Consider the following 16,628-nt stretch of genomic DNA (forward strand, 5'->3'; position numbering starts at 1 on the left):
ACTCTCTTTGATAAAGCAAGTAATCTTGAGGACAGATGTCTAGAAATAAAATTTTTGACTTAGGAGTTCCCTGGTTGCCTAGCAGTTAAGTATTCAGCACTGTCACTGCCATGGCAAGGGCCTGTCCCTGGCCCAGGGATTTTTGTATGCTATTATAGCCAAAAAAAAAATTGCTGAATTAAAGGGTATAAATATTTCAAATTTTGGCCTACTTCTAGGTGATACCTAACAAGTCTTCTCCAGTTTACATTCCCATTAACATTGCATGCGAATGCCTGTTTCCTTATGTGCTTCTCAAAACTCAGTATTACTCATTTAAAGGCATGGGTTAAAACCTCCTTGATGTAATTGCTACTCTTACAAGGCTTAGCGTTTGTTGAGAAGATCTCTCTGGGGCTGAGGTTTCTCACCCATTGTATTTTTAAATAGAATATTGAAGACTAGTCTGAATGTTTGGAGCACTTCTGGAGAATCGCCTGTTTAAGTGCTTATTAAATTTCAGTATTAAGAGCTAATCCTTCTTTGGCATTTTGTTTGTATCAGGTGCTGTGCTAAGAGCTCTAGTTAATGTCTATCATTTAACCCTTATAGCCTGCATTAGTCATCTGTTGCTGTGTTACACTTGTCCCGAAACTTCATGAGAAAACAACAAAAAGTTATCGTCTCGCAGGTTCTCTGGGTCAGAAACTTGGAAACAGCTCAGTTGAGTTGCCCTGGCTCCGATCTCTCTAGGGTTTCAGCTCAGATGTAGGCCAGGCTGCATCATCTGAAGGCTTGACCTGGGAACGAAGGATCCTCTCTCACATGGCTGTTGGCAGGAAGCCTCAGTGTGTCCCAACACGGGCTTCTCCGGGGCTGCTCGAGTGTTTTCACAGTGTGGCAGCTGGCTTGCCCACAGTGGGTTTTCCAAGAGAGGGCAAAGAGGAAGATGGTGCCTCTTCATGTCCTAGTTTCCACAGTTGCCCACTGTCACTTGGGTCCACTTTATTCTGTGGACCCAAAGTGAGTCACTAAGTGCAGGCCGCACTCAAGGCAAAGGGCATCAGCTTCCGTCTCTTGAAGGGAGGACTGCCAAGGAATGTGTGGGTGTATTTTTAAACCGTCACACGTCCCTATGAGGTGATTGCTGTTACACCAAACTGCCAGCGAGGAAAATGAGTTCCCTGCTCACACAGCCTTATCTGCTGCTTCCTAGCCCCTGCCTCTGCTTAGACCAGCCTTCTCGGTGTTCCCCCCAGACACGCAGTGTTCACTCTTAGCCATTCATTCACTTGGTACATACTTAGTGGACAACTGTTTTTTGCACCAGGTGTTTTATGGAAAACAAAGCAGACATGTGTCCTTGATGACGTGGAGCTTACAGTCTAGAGGAGGAGAGAAACCTTGATCAGAAATCACGCTCATAAATAATCATGGTCACTTTGAGAAATGCTGTGAAGGAAAAGTATTCCTGGGCCTTTTCTGGCTGTTGCTCCCTGCCTAGTCCCTGATGCCACACTCACCCTTCTAACCTGGCAAGAATGCCTGATTTATTTCTATGTATATGTAACTTCTCTATCAGAGTCTGATCTGAGTCCTACTTCAATGAAGCCTGTCCCTTTCAACCTACGTATGTATTCTTTTCTCAGACTTTATCCACTATCACATTTTAATACTTGTTTCTTTAATGGTACCTACCGACTCCTAGCCCTCCCCTTCCCCCCTCCCTTTCCTTTTCTTACTCTCTTGTGCTCCTGCCCCCAGGCCTTCTTTCTATTCTTCAAATATGCCAAGGTCTTTCCCACACTGGGACCTTTGCCCTAGCAGTTCCCTCTGTCCTGAAATGTACTTCTTTTGATCTCTGTCTGGTTAATTCTTTATTATTGAGATCTCAGTTTAAATTTCATCTCCTTATAGAGGCCTTCTTTGACTGTCCAATCTAAAGTAGCTACCCAGTCGCTCATCAGTGATTTTCTTCTGGAGCTCCCTTAGGTTAAGTATCCAGCATTGTCATTGCGACTGCCTGGGTCGCTGCTGTGGTGTAGGTTTGATCCTTGACCCAGGAACTTCCACATGCTACAGGCACAGCCGAAAAAATTTTTTTCTTCTTCTAATGAATGCATCCCACTATCTAACATTTTTCTTACATAAAATTGCCCATCTCGTTGCACTAAAACATAAACACCAAAAGATCACTGACGTTTGTGTGGTTCACCACTGGTGTAAACCAGGGCTCGATAAATATGTGTTGCAGGAATGAATGAAAGGAAAATGATCTTAGGCACCTGAACACATCCCTCCTAAAAGGGAAGCGGGAGAAGAGTTCCCTGCTCCTCACTGCACTGCCTTGTTCAGAACACACTACTGCTCATCCCAGGAGCTCTCCCTAAATTCTGTACGTGGCGCTTAATTACTAAGTAATTACCAAGTATCTAATACTTTTCTTCTTTGTTCTTCTGTCACCTTCTACTAGGATGTAAGCTCCAAGAGAGCAGAACCTTTGGTCTTGTTTGCCACTTTCTCTGCAGTCCCGGGCACAGAGAATATGCCAGACATTTGTTGAAGAAAAAATAGGGGATCAGGTTTACTTTGTCTTATATCCATCTCTTACCTACCACAGGGTTAATTAAGTGTGTAACAAGCGCTCAGGGATTTTTGTGGTTTCTCGGAGTCCACTGTGAGTGTACTTGCTGTTGGTAGACCTGTGTCCTCATTCTCAAATTTGGGACAGGAAGGCGGGGTGGAACTAAGTTTTGAGCCACATTGTAAGATTATTAGAACATGATCTCTGTTGGGAGTTCCTGTCGTGGCTCATCGGTTAACGAACCCAACTAGCATCCATGAGGACTCGGGTTTGATCCCTGGCCTCACTCGGTGGGTTAAGGATCCAGCGTTGCCATGAGCTGTGGTGTAGGTCACAGATGTGGCTGGGATCCTGCGTTGCTGTGGCTGTGGCGTAGGCCAGCGGCTACAGCTCTGATTCAGCCCCTAGCCTGGGAACCTCCGTATGCTGTGGGTGCCGCCCTAAAAAGGCAAAAAAAAAAAAAAAAAAAAAAGTATGATCTCTGCAGCCTGAAATTGAGTATTTTACAGGTTCCGCCAGTCCCCATTCAAAAGAGAAGTCCAGCTATTTAGAATTCTACCCCTAAATAGCAGAAGGGAAGATACCTTTTATTTTGATTGAATTCCTGTTTTAATGCATTCAGTCTATCAGTCAGCCAGAAAGTCAGTGGGTATTTATTGAGCTCCTTCAGGGTACAAAGTAGCGCTTTGGTTGAGCTATTGAGTTTGAAATATTAATCACATTGTTAAACCGAAACTAAATCCCCAAGTAGTTGAAAGTGCCATTCAGGTTGTCAAGGTTCAGTTCCTGACGACTGCATTTTGTGATGCTGGACTTTTACTTTATAATATATGTTCCCACGTGAGCGGGAACAAAAGTTCAGTATATAACGGAGGTGGTATTTTTTTTTTTTTTTTTTTTTACCAAAATGAAATCTTTCAGAGGTCCTTGAGCATTAGCTTTCTTCCTGTCTAGTTGTTGAAGGATTGAGTTGTAATCACTGCAACTTTTGGGTAATTTAAGGTTTTTGGATCTTGTAGCTGCCAGGAATGGAGTAAAGAATAATTCTTGCCTTTCCCTCTTTGGCACTGGTTTTTAAATTGGGTGGGGAGAGGAGTTCCCATCGTGGCTCAGTGGTTAGCGAATCTGACTAGGAACCGTGAGGTTGCGGGTTCCATCCCTGGCCTCACTCAATGGGTTGAGGATCCCGCGTTGCTGTGGCTCTGGCGTAGGCCGGCGGCTGCAGCTCCGATTAGACCCCTAGCCTGGGAACCTATGTGCCTCTGGAGTGGCCCTAGAAAAGGCAAAAAGACAAAGATAAACAAATAAATAAATAAATAGGGCAGGGAGAGAAGGGATGTTATTGCTGCCTCCCACATCTCACGTCTATCCAAAGTACCCTGTGGAGTCCTCCGCTCCTGTGAGCTGACGGGGTAGAATGTCTGGATCACAGAATCCCATAACATCCACAGATGCCTTGACAGCAGCTGCAGCTGGAGAATGTGTGAAGGGAGCATTCACTCTATAAATTCTGCCTTCATTGTTTGTTTCTCCTTTCCATTCAGATTTCTCTGCTGACTTCTGCGGTAAATCACCTCAAAGCCAATGTCAAGTCCGCTGCAGACTTAATTAGCCTTCCTGCCACTGTAGAGGGACTTCAGAAGGTACGTGCTATGTGTGGGCACTGAGATTAACCTTCTGTAATTCTAACTTCTTACAGATTTTCCTTGAAAGCCTGGCATTTGAAATCAGTTACTGCAAGAGGGAGTAATAGAGCATATCCTGTGTTCCAGAGAGTTCAAGTTTTGGTCTAGTTAACTGGGCCTTTAATTTGCAACAAGTTACTTTAGCTGTGGTTTATATGGATGCTTTTTATTTGGCTTTGAGTCCCAGGATTGCTTTGCTGGAACTCTGTGTTAACATATGTGGGTTTGCCTTTCAGTACTTACCTTTTCAGTCCACCATCCACGATGTCTTTATGAAGGCAGACCACTGGAGCGTGAGAGGACAGGAGAGTTGCTCTAAATTGCTATTATTGTTCATGGTTGAGAAAGAGGGGGGTTTTGGTGGGGTTTTTTGTTTGTTTTTGTGGGGGGGGTTTGGTTTTCATTTGTTTTTTAAAAAATAATTTGGAAGAGCAGAAAGTAAAAATTCAGGATAAGTGTTGGTGACTCTGTGGAAGAAAAGAAACTTTCGGCCACTCCTGCCAGGAGTGTAAATGGGTAACAAGCATTTTTGGAAACAGTATACATTATTGTATAAAGGTAAAGAGGCACACCCTCTAAGCAAATCCCTCTTAGGTATTCCCTAGACTCTAGGGCCTAGGCAAACAGTAATTTAGAGTTTCTGTTTACTTGGTCCCTAGGATTCAGGCCTAGAGCAGGAGGCAGTGACCAACCAGATGAAGAATGTAAGTTTTGGGAGTTCCCGTCGTGGCGCCTTGGAAACGAATCAGACTAGGTCACGGGTTCTATCCCTGGCCTCACTCAGTGGGTCAAGGATCCAGCATTACCATGAGCTGTGGTGTAGGTTGCAGACTCGGCTCAGACCTGGCATTGCTGTGGCTGTGGCATAGGCCAGCGGCTACAGCTCTGATTAGACCCCTAGCCTGGGAACTTCCATGTGCCCCAGGTGCGGCCCTAAAAAGACAAAAAGGCAAAAAAATAAAAAATAAATTAAAAAAAAAAAGAAAGTGTGCTTCGAGCTGGGCGGGAGGGTGGGTAGGGGATGGACGGTGAATGGGAACACGTGCAGCATCAGCCCCTGCAGCAGGAAGCGGAAGAAGGGATTCTGGAGCAGAGGAACCCCAAATAGTGGGTATCAAATCTAGAATCTTGATTTAAAAGTTAGTGTGTAATAGTTTGATTTAATTATGTGCCAGGCTCTGGAAACATAAATTGTTTCTACAAAGGGATGAGAACTTCCTAAGCCATAAACAAAGCTTGCTATTTTGTGTGGGGTTTTTTTTTTTTTTTTTTTTTTTGTCTTTTTAGGGCCATGCCCACAGCATATGGAGGTTCCCAGGCTAGAGGTCGAATCGGAATTAGAGTTGCCAGCCTACACCACAGCCACAGCAACGCGGGATCCAAGCCGCGCCTGCAACCTGCAGCACAGCTCACAGCAATGCCGGATCTTTAACCCACTGAGCAAGGCCAGGGATCAAAACTTCGTCCTCCTGGATGCTAGTTGGGTTCATTAACCACAAAGCTTGCTATTTTATGGCCATACGACCTGTGTGCTCAGTCTCCATCGTCTGCCATTTGTCCAATATGGTCATCTGCTTACAATGTGAAAAAAAAGTAGGGACAACCTTGATGAGGCCAGATTCTTTTTGGCATGGTTCACAGGGCCAAATGGGGAAAAAGTGGTAGGCCCCTATAGCCTTTGCTACAGAAGCAACTCCGGCAGTATTGCATTTGAAAAGGAAATTGGTTTATTCTTGCATTCATTAATTCAGTAAATATTTGTGGAGCTTCCTCCAGTATGTGCCAGGCACTTTGCAGTTGATGAGAATACTAGTTTCAGAGCTTTGCGCGCGTTCGCATGGTTCTGTCAGCTGCTTCCTTAAAAAAAAATCTTAAACAAGAGCTTACTATCTTATTGCATCCTGATGGGCTCATACATCCAACCAGCGAAGATTCTTTAACAGTAGAAGTCTTTGAGTGTTTGCAGCCTCTGTAACAACAGAGCTTGCATAGATAACATCCCAGCTTAGAGACGTCTACCCAGTGTGTTGTTTCTCTGCAAATCTGTGCATTTATAATGTCAGTCACTACTTTGATTACAAGTGGCTCAGCTTCTAAGTGGTGGGTCATCTCAAATACCTAACTTTGGTGTATTTCATGCAGATTTTTTTTAATGTTAAAGATATCATCTGTTGTTCTTTTGGACTCTTGGCTGTCCGTATAATAAAAACACCCTTGATTAAAAATACTAGCGTTCCCATCATGGCTCAGTGGTAACGAACCCGACTAGTATCCATGAGGATGCAGGTTTGGTCCCTGGCCTCGCTCAGTGGGTGAAGGATCCAGCGTCGTCGTGAGCTGTGGCCCTGAGCTATGGTGTAGGTTACAGACATGACTCAGATCTGGCGTGGCTATGGCTGTGGCGTAGGCTGGCAGCTGCCTCTCCAATTGGACTCCTAGCCTGGGAACTTCCATGTGCCATAGGCGCAGCCCTAAAATAAAATAAAAATAATCACTAATGGGAGGAATTCCCGCTGTGGTGCCGTGGGGTAAGGATCCAGCATCATCTCTGTGGTGGCGTGGGTTCAATCCCTGGCCCAGCACAGTGGGTTAAGGATCCAGCCTTGGCATAGGTTTAAGCTGTGGTACAGGTCACAGCTGTGGCTCACATTCGATCCCTGGCCCAGGAACCTCCATATGCCATGGGTGCAGCCAAAAAAGAAAAAAAAAAAAAAATACTAATGGGATGCTATAAAATGAAAGATCAAAACCTACCCAAAGTAACACTCTTTTGGATGTCCCCTTATGACAGGCCTTTTTATTTATTTTATTTTATTATTTTATTTTATTTTTTAGGCCCACAGGTTTGGCATATGGAAGTTCCCAGGCTAGGGGTCAAATCGGAACTATAGCTGCCGGCTTATGCCACAGCCACAGCAACGCAGGATCCGAGCTGAGTCTGCAACCTACACCACCGCTCACGGCAACGCCAGATCGCTGACCCACTGAGCAAAGCCAGGGATCGAACCCAAATCCTCATGGATACGAGTCGGATTCGTTTCTGCTGTGCCATGATGGAAACTCCATGAAAGTCCTTGTTAAAAGATGGTTTCTGAATTATATTCCTAAGTCCCCATTCCACTTGGGCTCCTTAGGCCTAATGAAAGCAGGTAAGCTACTACCCATATCTAATTCTACTCACTAGTTACTGAAAGGATGCTAAAGCAGAAGAAAACATGCCACCACGTGGAATTTCCCCTTCATCTCTGCGATGCTGGGTTTCCCAAAAGCCAAAGGTGGTTCCACCCATTTTCACTCCAAAGTCATCGTTTGCTCCTGACAGTGGCAGTGTACAGTGTTAGCCCTGGCCATCCACCTGCAGGGCTTTATTGAGGCAGTTTGTGGGAGAACTTACCTATGGGTCTCAGATTTATAAACTAGTATTTTTTTTTCTAGGAAAGATTTAGCTTTCCGCTATGAAAATTGTGTGTGTGTGTATAGTTTCCTGTTAATTGTGTTCGTATAAGCTATGTGGAATTCATAGCTTGAAGATATTTCAAATAATCCTCCATGTGGGTCAGTGTTTAATGTAAAATAAAATTGCAGTGCTATACCACTATATTCCCACTAGGATGCCTAACACTGAAAAGACTCAGAGTACCAGTGTAGGAGTTCTCTTGTGGCCTAGCAGGTTAAGGATGTGTGCCCGAGAATGTCCACATGCCACAGGTGCAGCCAAAAAAAAAAAAAAAAAAAAGAGAGAGGGACTAAGGCTACCAGGATGGATGAGAGGATGGAGTAAAACAGTGGAGGATACATCTGCCACGTGAGCAGTCATTCACTTCCTAGGTATTGTGATGATAGAAAGTATATGGTGAAGGGAAGTGAGAGTGTATGCCCACATAAAGGCTTGTACGTAAGACTTCATAGCAGCTTGATTTGTAATAGTTAAATGCTGAGAACAACCTAAATGTCCATCACCAGGTCAAGAGGTAAACTCTGACCGATTCATACAGTGGAATGCTACTCAGCAACACGCTGAGTATCCATAATGCTGGGTGAAAGAAGCCATATCAAAAAAAAAAAAAAAAAAAAAAGTACCTGCTCACTCATTGGGTCTGTTTATATAAAATTCTAGGAAATACAAATTGATGTAAGCAGTGAAGCATATATACATATAGTGACAGAAAGTAGACCCGCAGTTGCCTGGGAACAGGGAGGGAAGAATTACAGAGGGCCACGAGGAAACTCGGGGGTGATGGAGGTTTATTATCTTGACTGTGGTAATGGTTTCGCAGGTGTGTGCGTGTGTCTGTGTATATACCGTGATACATACTGATGTCAAAACTTACCAAGCTGTGCATTTAAATATGTGTAGTAAAGCTTAGTAAAGCTGCCAAAACTATTTAAAAAGGAAAAACCACTGACCCTGCTGCATGTTTCCATACAGAGTGTAGCTTCCATTGGCAATACTTTAAACAGCGTCCATCTTGCTGTGGAAGCAATACAGAAGACTGTGGACGAGCACAAGAAAACCATGGAGCTCCTGCAGAGTGATGTGGTGAGGAAGTCCACAAACGCTGCAGGAAGCAGCACCCCTGCCTCCCCTTTTCTGTGTGATCGCGGGATACCAACTGTCCGTTTGTCTAAACAGACCCCGCCATGCACCTTTTTAAAAGACCCAGTAAGCAGTGTCTATTGTTTTTTCCACAGTCTGTCAATTAAGGTAGAGGGGATTAAAAGCTGATTCTTTTGCAAACGTGCTGGAGGGGATCCAGGGAAAAGACATCATCTTGAGAGTGGAATGGGCCAGAAGGAAAATGGAAAAGAAGGAAAAGGGAGAGGGGACGTGTCTTATTTATGTATCGCTACATAACAAATCACCCCAAAACTTAGTGGCTTAAAACAGCTGTTTATTATTTCTCACTATTCTGTGGATCAGGAATTTGGGCAGGGCTCTTAGACTGTGGAATGATTAGAGGCCAAGTGCAGAGGCACTGCCAAGGATGAAAGGCCGTCTTGGATGTTCCAGCTTTCAGCCAGACACCCGGTGACCTCAGCTTCCGCCATGTGGAACAGAACACCCCACTCCCACTAAGCCCAGCTGACCCACAGAACCATGAGAAGTAATAAACTATTTTCAGCTGCAAAGTTTGGGGATGATTTGTTAGCAGCAACAGATAACTGAGACAGAAGCAAACCCCCGCAGCGCTCAGGTATTGTCTTCAAATCTTGATGCTCTGCAGAGGTCAGCTGTCTATAGTCATTCAGAGGCCTTAGGTAATCTCTAATGGACACTCAGCTCCACGAGATTTATGAAGGGCGACAACAGACAGTACAGCCCTCACTGTCTTGCTAGGGAGACGAATTACATGTATGTGAATTCAAGACTGTTCAAGGCACAGAAATTCCCTAGTTTCTCCAGCAGTTCTAGATCTGCTTCATGTGCTCTTCAGACCTGGGAGTTTCAAAGTTAAACTGTGCAGTTTGTACCAAGGAGACCTCAGCTGTGTTAGAGCTTTAGAGGGAAAGGTTTTTCATCTTCTTCAGAGCAAGTACTCCTCACTTTTATTTAGTGGAGCTGACCCAGAGGAAAAAGCATTGATCTAGGTATCCAGACACCCTGGCTTCTAATTCCAGCTCTGCTACTGAGTAACTGTATGCTCCATAATACTAAAGACCTCTCTAACTTATTATTATTTTTTGCCTTTTCTAGGGCAGCTCCCGCAGCATATGGAGGTTCCCAGGCTAGGGGACAAGTCAGAGCTGTAGCCACTGGCCTACGCCAGAGCCACAGCAGTGCCAGATGTGAGCCACGTCTGCAACCCACACCACAGCTCACGGCAACGACGGATCCTTAGCCCCCTGAGCAAGGCCAGGGATCGAACCTGCAACCCCGTAGTTTCTAATTGGTTTCGTTAACCACTGTGCCACGACAGGAACTCCCTCTCTAACTTATTATTATCATTATCTAATATTTTAATATTTTTATACTTTTAATATCATTTAATGTTTTGACATTTTGTAGTCATTTTATATAATTTTAATCAGTTTTAATATCTCAAACATTGTCTCAAAGTAATTATTTTCTAAAATACTTTCTAAATTATTTTTTGAAATACTTTCTAAAATACTAAAATACTTTTTACTAACTCAAAAATTCATATTTTATAGAACCATGGAGATTTTTTTTCTCCTTTTCTCCTTATTGTTACCATTCGTTTCTTATAAAAGCAGGATTGACATGTCTAGAATTTCAGATTTCAAGGAAAATAATTTTTTTTGACCAGTTGCATTCTGTTATCATTAAATCTGCCTCTTTTAAACTTCCGTGGTTGCCAGTGGTAATCCTCCTACTGGCACACTTTATACGGAGGAAATTACAGGTAGGGTCTCTAAAAGATTAGCCATATAAAATGTTTCCACTAGAGGGAAAAATGTTTATAAACATGTTATACTTCAGTCTCTGCAAAGAGTCTTGAGCAGTGGGAAGGTGGTGGGAAAGGAAGGGTAACCCTCGAACATAAATCTTGGCATGTGCTGTTCAAGCTGAAAAACTAATAATGTGCATCATTGGTTGTTGTGCTCAATGCAGAAAGCCAGTGTTCCCGTGACTGGCTGTTCTTTGAATGTGCAAATTTCTTTTTCTTTCTTTTTTTTTTTTTTCTTTTCTTTTCTTTTTATTGCTGCACCATTGGCACGTGGAGGTTCCCAGGCTAGGGATCCAGTCAGAGCTACAGCTGCCGGCCTACGCCAGAGCCACAGCAACTCAGAATCTGAGCTGAGTCTGCAACCTACACCACAGCTCACAGCAATGCCAGATCCTTAACCCACTGAGCAACACCAGGGATCGAACCCACATCATGGTTCCTGGTCAGATTCGTTTCCACCGCGCCACAACGTGAGCTCCTGAAGGTGTAAATCTCTTTCCTTCTGGGGAAATGATGACACTCACCAGGTTCAGGCTGCGTTGGTCCTGGAAGGTATAGTGAATCTGTAGCTTCTCTGGGAGTACAGGCAACACGAGGAAGGACTGGTTTCTGGGGAGTTCATTCTATTCAGAGATTGAGAAATGGAGGATCCCCGTTCCCTGACGTGGTCTAGCTGCTGATCTAGCCCCGCCTCGGGCTGGGCATCCCCAGAAGTACCTGATGCCCTCAGGCCTCGCACAGGACCGGTCACACTATAGGCTCCTGGGAAATAATTGGTTAATCTGTGGATGCCCTCTGCAAGAAGCTGGAATGTTCTGGGATCATCCCAGATGGTTAAATAGACCTAGTTATTACGTGTTGCCTGTACTAACCTCCACTCCTGTTCACAGAAGGAGCACATCTTAAAGGACACCAGTGGAAGCAACCAGATCATTCCATCGCCTTCAGCTACGTCTGAACCTGACAATGGAACCCACAGTGAGAATCTGAAACAGGTACTTTTGTCTCTAGCTTAACTCCCTGTGACCACAGTGAACTCCAGAGGCGGCCTGAGGTGTATGGGGCACAGTGTTGTGGCCCCTCGGCAGGCACCTCATGCATATACGTGTCTGCCTGAGGGCTGAGCAGAGAGGGCTGCTGTGTGTGGCTGTGTTACCATCCAAGATACTGCCCTGTCTCTTCCTTGGCACACTGATTTTTTTTTTTTTTTTTTTTAGGGCCACACCTGCGGCATATGGAATTTCTCAGGCTAGGGGTTGAATTGGAGCTGCAGCTGCTGGCCTACACCACAGCTACGGCAACGTGGGATCGGAGCCACATCTGTGAACTACACCACAGCTCATGGCAACGCTGGATCCATAACCCGCTGAGCAAGGCCAGGGATCAGACCCACATCCTCATGGATACTAGTCAGATTCGTTTCCACTGTGCCACAACGGGAACTCCTGGCAGTCTGCTTTTTCTCCTGCATGTTGATCAATGGAGGAAATGCCTCTTCACATCTTGAAAGTCATAGCGTGACGGGATAATCCCAGAACTGTTTATGAAAGGTAGCAATCTGGGCAAGTTAAAGATGGATGGATAGCAGACGAGTTCAGAGTAGTGGCTCTTTTGTGCGGCAGTATACTAAGAACATTAGAAAGCATAGCTTTGAAAATCAAGACTTACTGAAGACAACAGAAGGAAAAAGGATATTGAATTCAGGATCACATTAAAGAGAGTAAAAGAAATCTTCACTAAGAAGAATTCCTGTCCTGAGTTTAACACCCTTTAAAATCTGTGGTCATCATTCCTTTTTAAGCAGCAATCAGTACTAGAGGATGTCAATAAAAATAATTGAATCTTGTACTAAATAATGCACTACTGGTTACAGTTTTGCTACACGAGCCAATTCAGTAATTGGTATTGTTCCTAAGGTAGTTTTGTTCTGACAAATTAGGTTAATGAGCATTTCAGTTAATAATCCAGCAGGCTTTCCCGCCAGCAGGTGAGGTAAACCTTGAGAGATCGATTACCAAGCTCTCAGCTTTCTGGGATCAGAGAGTGAATCGTGTTGGTGTTCTCATCCCTCTTTCCCTCTCCGGTGTACCTGAGGTCAGGCGATTCTAGAGGGAGTAACCTGGGAGCAATTCAGAGTGAAGGGACAAGGCAGAGACAGGGGATTGATGGTCTAGAGCAGGAGAGGAGTTATCTCCACTAACTCGACGTGATCATCGTTGTTCGGGGCTGCTGGCCTGCTTGTCTAGGACATGTCTTTAGCCGGATCCCACAACTTGATTTATTTCCACTCCAGGATATCCTGTACCTCCACAACTTTTTAGAGGAGGTAAACAGTGCCCTAGTGGGGTGCCAGAGACAGACTGATCTTAGACTTGAGGGGATGAATGAGACAGTCAGTAATCTTACCCAGAGAGTCACCTTGCTGGAAGGAGGTCTGGTTGCTATGAGCGAGGTAGAAAGGCCAGTGAGCCTGTCCTTCAGCGGGTAAGCCACTTCCCTCCTTTTGGAACCTGTTCTCTGTTGCACTGTGTTTTGTCTGCACCTGGATGACCCTGCCTTCTGGCATATTTGAGAGGCTCCGCATTTGTGTTGTGCTTAATCCTTATCTCCTTTAATCCTTACACTGGCTCTGTGACATTGATGGCACGGGCGGCCCGGCGATCGGCCTGGTTTGGGAGGGAGGTGCAGAGAGGTTCGGTTGCTTTGCCAAGGCCTCACCGCAAGTTGTTGGCAGAGATAAGCCTCCTTTTATGTTACTGGTGACTCATCTGATAGGGAAGCTCCAGCACATATTCCCAAGTGAGGCCTTCTGGCTCTGTTCTTTTTCTTAAGTGATTAAGAGTGGGGGCAGAGACAGTGACAGTAACTAGAGAAGCTTTTTCATTTCCTTAAGCCTAAACTGGACTTTCAGACTTGTCCTGTGTCATCTGCATATGAGGGAGCTCCCGCTGCAGGTAATCTCAGGACAGCTATTTAAAACACATCAGGTCAGACCAGCTCCTCACCTTCAGAGATCACTGAATCCATCCTCTCCTTTTACGTGTGAGGAAGCTGAATGAGATACTGAGTCCCTCCTGCTGACAGATCGTATGGTTTACTGGTTTTCATGTTAGCACAAATAAAACGTGGTGGGTTTTTTTAATCACCTGTAGCAAATACATCGTGCTGGAATCTACGATTATTTTTTAGTAGCCGCAGGACCCATCCTTAAAGATTTCCCTTTAAGACACCAGCATGTGTAGAAATGGAAACCAGAGGCCGGAAACTGTACCAGTAACCACCAGAGCTGGAAGCAAGCCCACGAGCGAAGTCGACCTGCCGCTCACAGAAAGCAGTGCTCGAACTGGCTCTGTCACCGTGGCACCTTGGCATGTTGCCTGGACTTGGCTTTGAGGGTGGAGCCAAAAGACCTGAGGCTCCTCCTCCTTTACAGGGATGTGTAATTTACTACAAAGCTGTGAAGAATAAAGGAGCCTTACTTTAAAAAGCTCTTTTGAACTTAGCTAAACTAAGTGTAGTAGCAGCTAGGACTTTGGGTTGATTGGATGAGCGTTAGGCCTTGAAGGCTGGTTTTCAAGGCTTATAATAAGGAAAACTTGCCAGCCCCCAAACTCCCCAGTGTCCCTCCCTCCTCACTCTGTTTTTCTCTAGAAGAGGAAATTGCTAATAGTAGCATCTGTGCTGCTCTTTGTTCCAACAGCGTCTTACCCAACGTGGTTCTGTGTACAAGTTCTTTGCCTTTTATCCTTCAAAGTTTGTGAAGGAAACAGCTAGAAGCACGAGTTTCAGCTTTGTCTCTCAGGTCTTCCTCCCTCGCTCTCATTCTCTTGCTTGGATTTCCAGTGAAAATGTTCTAAGACCCTGTAAATAAGTTTGTTTAAAAAGTGCTGGCAGGAGTTCTTGCTGTGGCACAGTGGGTTAAGAATGTGACTGCAGTGGGTCAGGTCGCTGTGGAGGCATGAGTTTGATTCCCAGCCTGGCACAGTGGGTTAAAGGGTCCAGCGTTGCCGCAGCTACTGCTCAGATTCAGTCCCTGGCCTGGAAATTTCCAGGTGCCATGGATGTGACCATTTAAAAAAAAAAGAAAAAATGCCAGATGTTGTTTAAGTTTTAACGTTTGCCTTTTATATTCTCTTGTTTGGTTTCCTTTACCCTTTAAGTTGGATGATAGAGCTGCCACTCTGAAGAGAGAGTCTTTGTATCAAGTGACCAACAGAACAGAGTCAGTAAAATCCCAAAGCATCAAGGTAAATAATCGGAGGCTTTCTCTGTAGAAGGAAAAAATGCATCAGGATCCTTCTGCTTCTTTCTCAAAGGGAGCACTTTGGTCTTTTTCGCCAAAACTTCCAGACAAAGTAATTAGTATATTGATAAATAAGCAAATCCTTTATCAGGCACCTGCCCTGTGCCTAGCTCTTTGCTAGGAGCTGGGATGACCGCAGGGAGCAGGACAGACATGTGACACCTATTCTGGTGAAGCTCAAAATCCATCAGGCAGAAAATCATTAACACATAATTGAACAGATAATCTGGAGCATGACTCAGTGCCGCAAAGGAAGAGTAGAGGGTGTAACAGCATTAACAGAAACCAGGAAGGCTTCCCTAAGGAAGTGACTTTTAAGGGAAGGTGGTGGGTTATATGTACTAATGATGGAAACAGAGGTGTAGATGAACTAAAAATGATGTCTAGGAGTTCCCGTTGTGGCTCAGCAGGTTAAGAACCCGACTAGTATCCATGAGGGATGTGAGTTTGATCCCTGGCCTCACTCAGTGGATTAAGGATCCAGCGTTGCTATGAGCTGTGGTGTAGGCCGGCAGCTGCAGCTCTCCTTCAGCCCCTAGCCTGGGAATTTCCATGTGCCACAGGTGTGGCCCTAAAAAGAAAAAAGAAAATGATGTCTAAACTAAAAATTATTTCTTCTAAGATTTCAGGCTCTTTAAGGGATGGGGGGATATTGCAATCTCAGTACATATATAGTCCTTTCAAGCTTCAGCCACTTCCCTTCACCTTGTACCTTCCTTTTTTTTATTCTTCCCATATTGTCGAGATAAGGAAAGCAATCCGCGATGTGCTTTTATTCCCCAGGAAAAAGTTTGTTTTCAGCATACTCTGTGATCAGAGTATTGTTTAATATTATAAGACCTGGGCTAGGATAAATGGAAAGCCAGGAAGATTGTAACTGAGTGACTGAAATGTCATTTCAGATGCACATTGCGTTTGATATGGTCAAGGATGTGAGGGTCACAGGTAGTGAACTTGGAAATGAACCATGTGCCATGCAGTTTTCAGTGCAGTGCTCTCCATCTGTATTTGCTTTTCCTTAATAACAGTTTTGTGTTGTCTAGATAAAAATTACAAATATTAAGACGTTTGTGCTTTATAAGCTAGGCTTTTCTTGAGTTTTCTGTTTCTACCCCCCAAAAGAAATTTTTTTTTAACTTCACCTAGAGAATGGGCAAGAAAAATGAAAGATCCAGGTAAAAACGTTGAGCCCCCCAAAAAGTAATAAGTAGTTACTACTTGAAAATAGTAGTGATTTCAGCAACAGTTCAGATTTTGACAGTGAATATGAGAATAAACTAGAGCTAATACACACTTTTGGCTGGATTTCCTGGCTTTACTTTCAGACACTTTGTATTTTTGTTACCCCAATGTCTTACTCCCTCTGTCATACCTCATCTGAGCATCCAAACTGAATGTAATTTCTCCTTGCCATAAAGGAATGAAACATTTAGTAGCTAGTTTTAGCTATATACATCCATGTTTCAGCTCCGTAAATAAACTAAGAGGGATCGACTATCCGGTAACTGTTCGTGTAGAATAAGGATCGGGGAGAAATAAGTATAGAGTGAGTAAAAGAAACGTCTCACAGTCAATATTCCAACTAAACATAGGATTAGGACTCTTCACACTAACCTTAGCCATTGAAAGCTGACCTCGCAGAAACCAGACTTCTCTCTTTTTTAGGC

General features: G+C 44.3%; 1 protein-coding gene across 8 annotated transcripts in view; it reads left to right on the top strand.

Annotated features, from left to right (window-relative positions):
• The window catches only part of EFCAB14 (EF-hand calcium binding domain 14), a 43,400-nt gene that overhangs the window by 16,781 nt on the left and 9,991 nt on the right, over positions 1–16,628 (top strand). The window contains exons 4-8 of one of the 8 annotated variants that reach the window (XM_021096709.1): positions 4,108–4,206; positions 4,908–4,952; positions 8,678–8,911; positions 11,549–11,653; positions 14,819–14,905. In XM_021096709.1, coding sequence (XP_020952368.1) covers positions 4,108–4,206; positions 4,908–4,952; positions 8,678–8,911; positions 11,549–11,653; positions 14,819–14,905 — 570 coding nt within the window. The remainder of the gene's footprint in view (positions 1–4,107; positions 4,207–4,907; positions 4,953–8,677; positions 8,912–11,548; positions 11,654–14,818; positions 14,906–16,628) is intronic. The other 7 variants (XM_021096711.1, XM_013999428.2, XM_021096710.1 and 4 more) reach the window with 7 other exon arrangements.

The sequence above is a fragment of the Sus scrofa genome, chromosome 6, assembly GCF_000003025.6.
Source record: "Sus scrofa isolate TJ Tabasco breed Duroc chromosome 6, Sscrofa11.1, whole genome shotgun sequence".
Lineage (NCBI taxonomy): Eukaryota > Metazoa > Chordata > Mammalia > Artiodactyla > Suidae > Sus > Sus scrofa.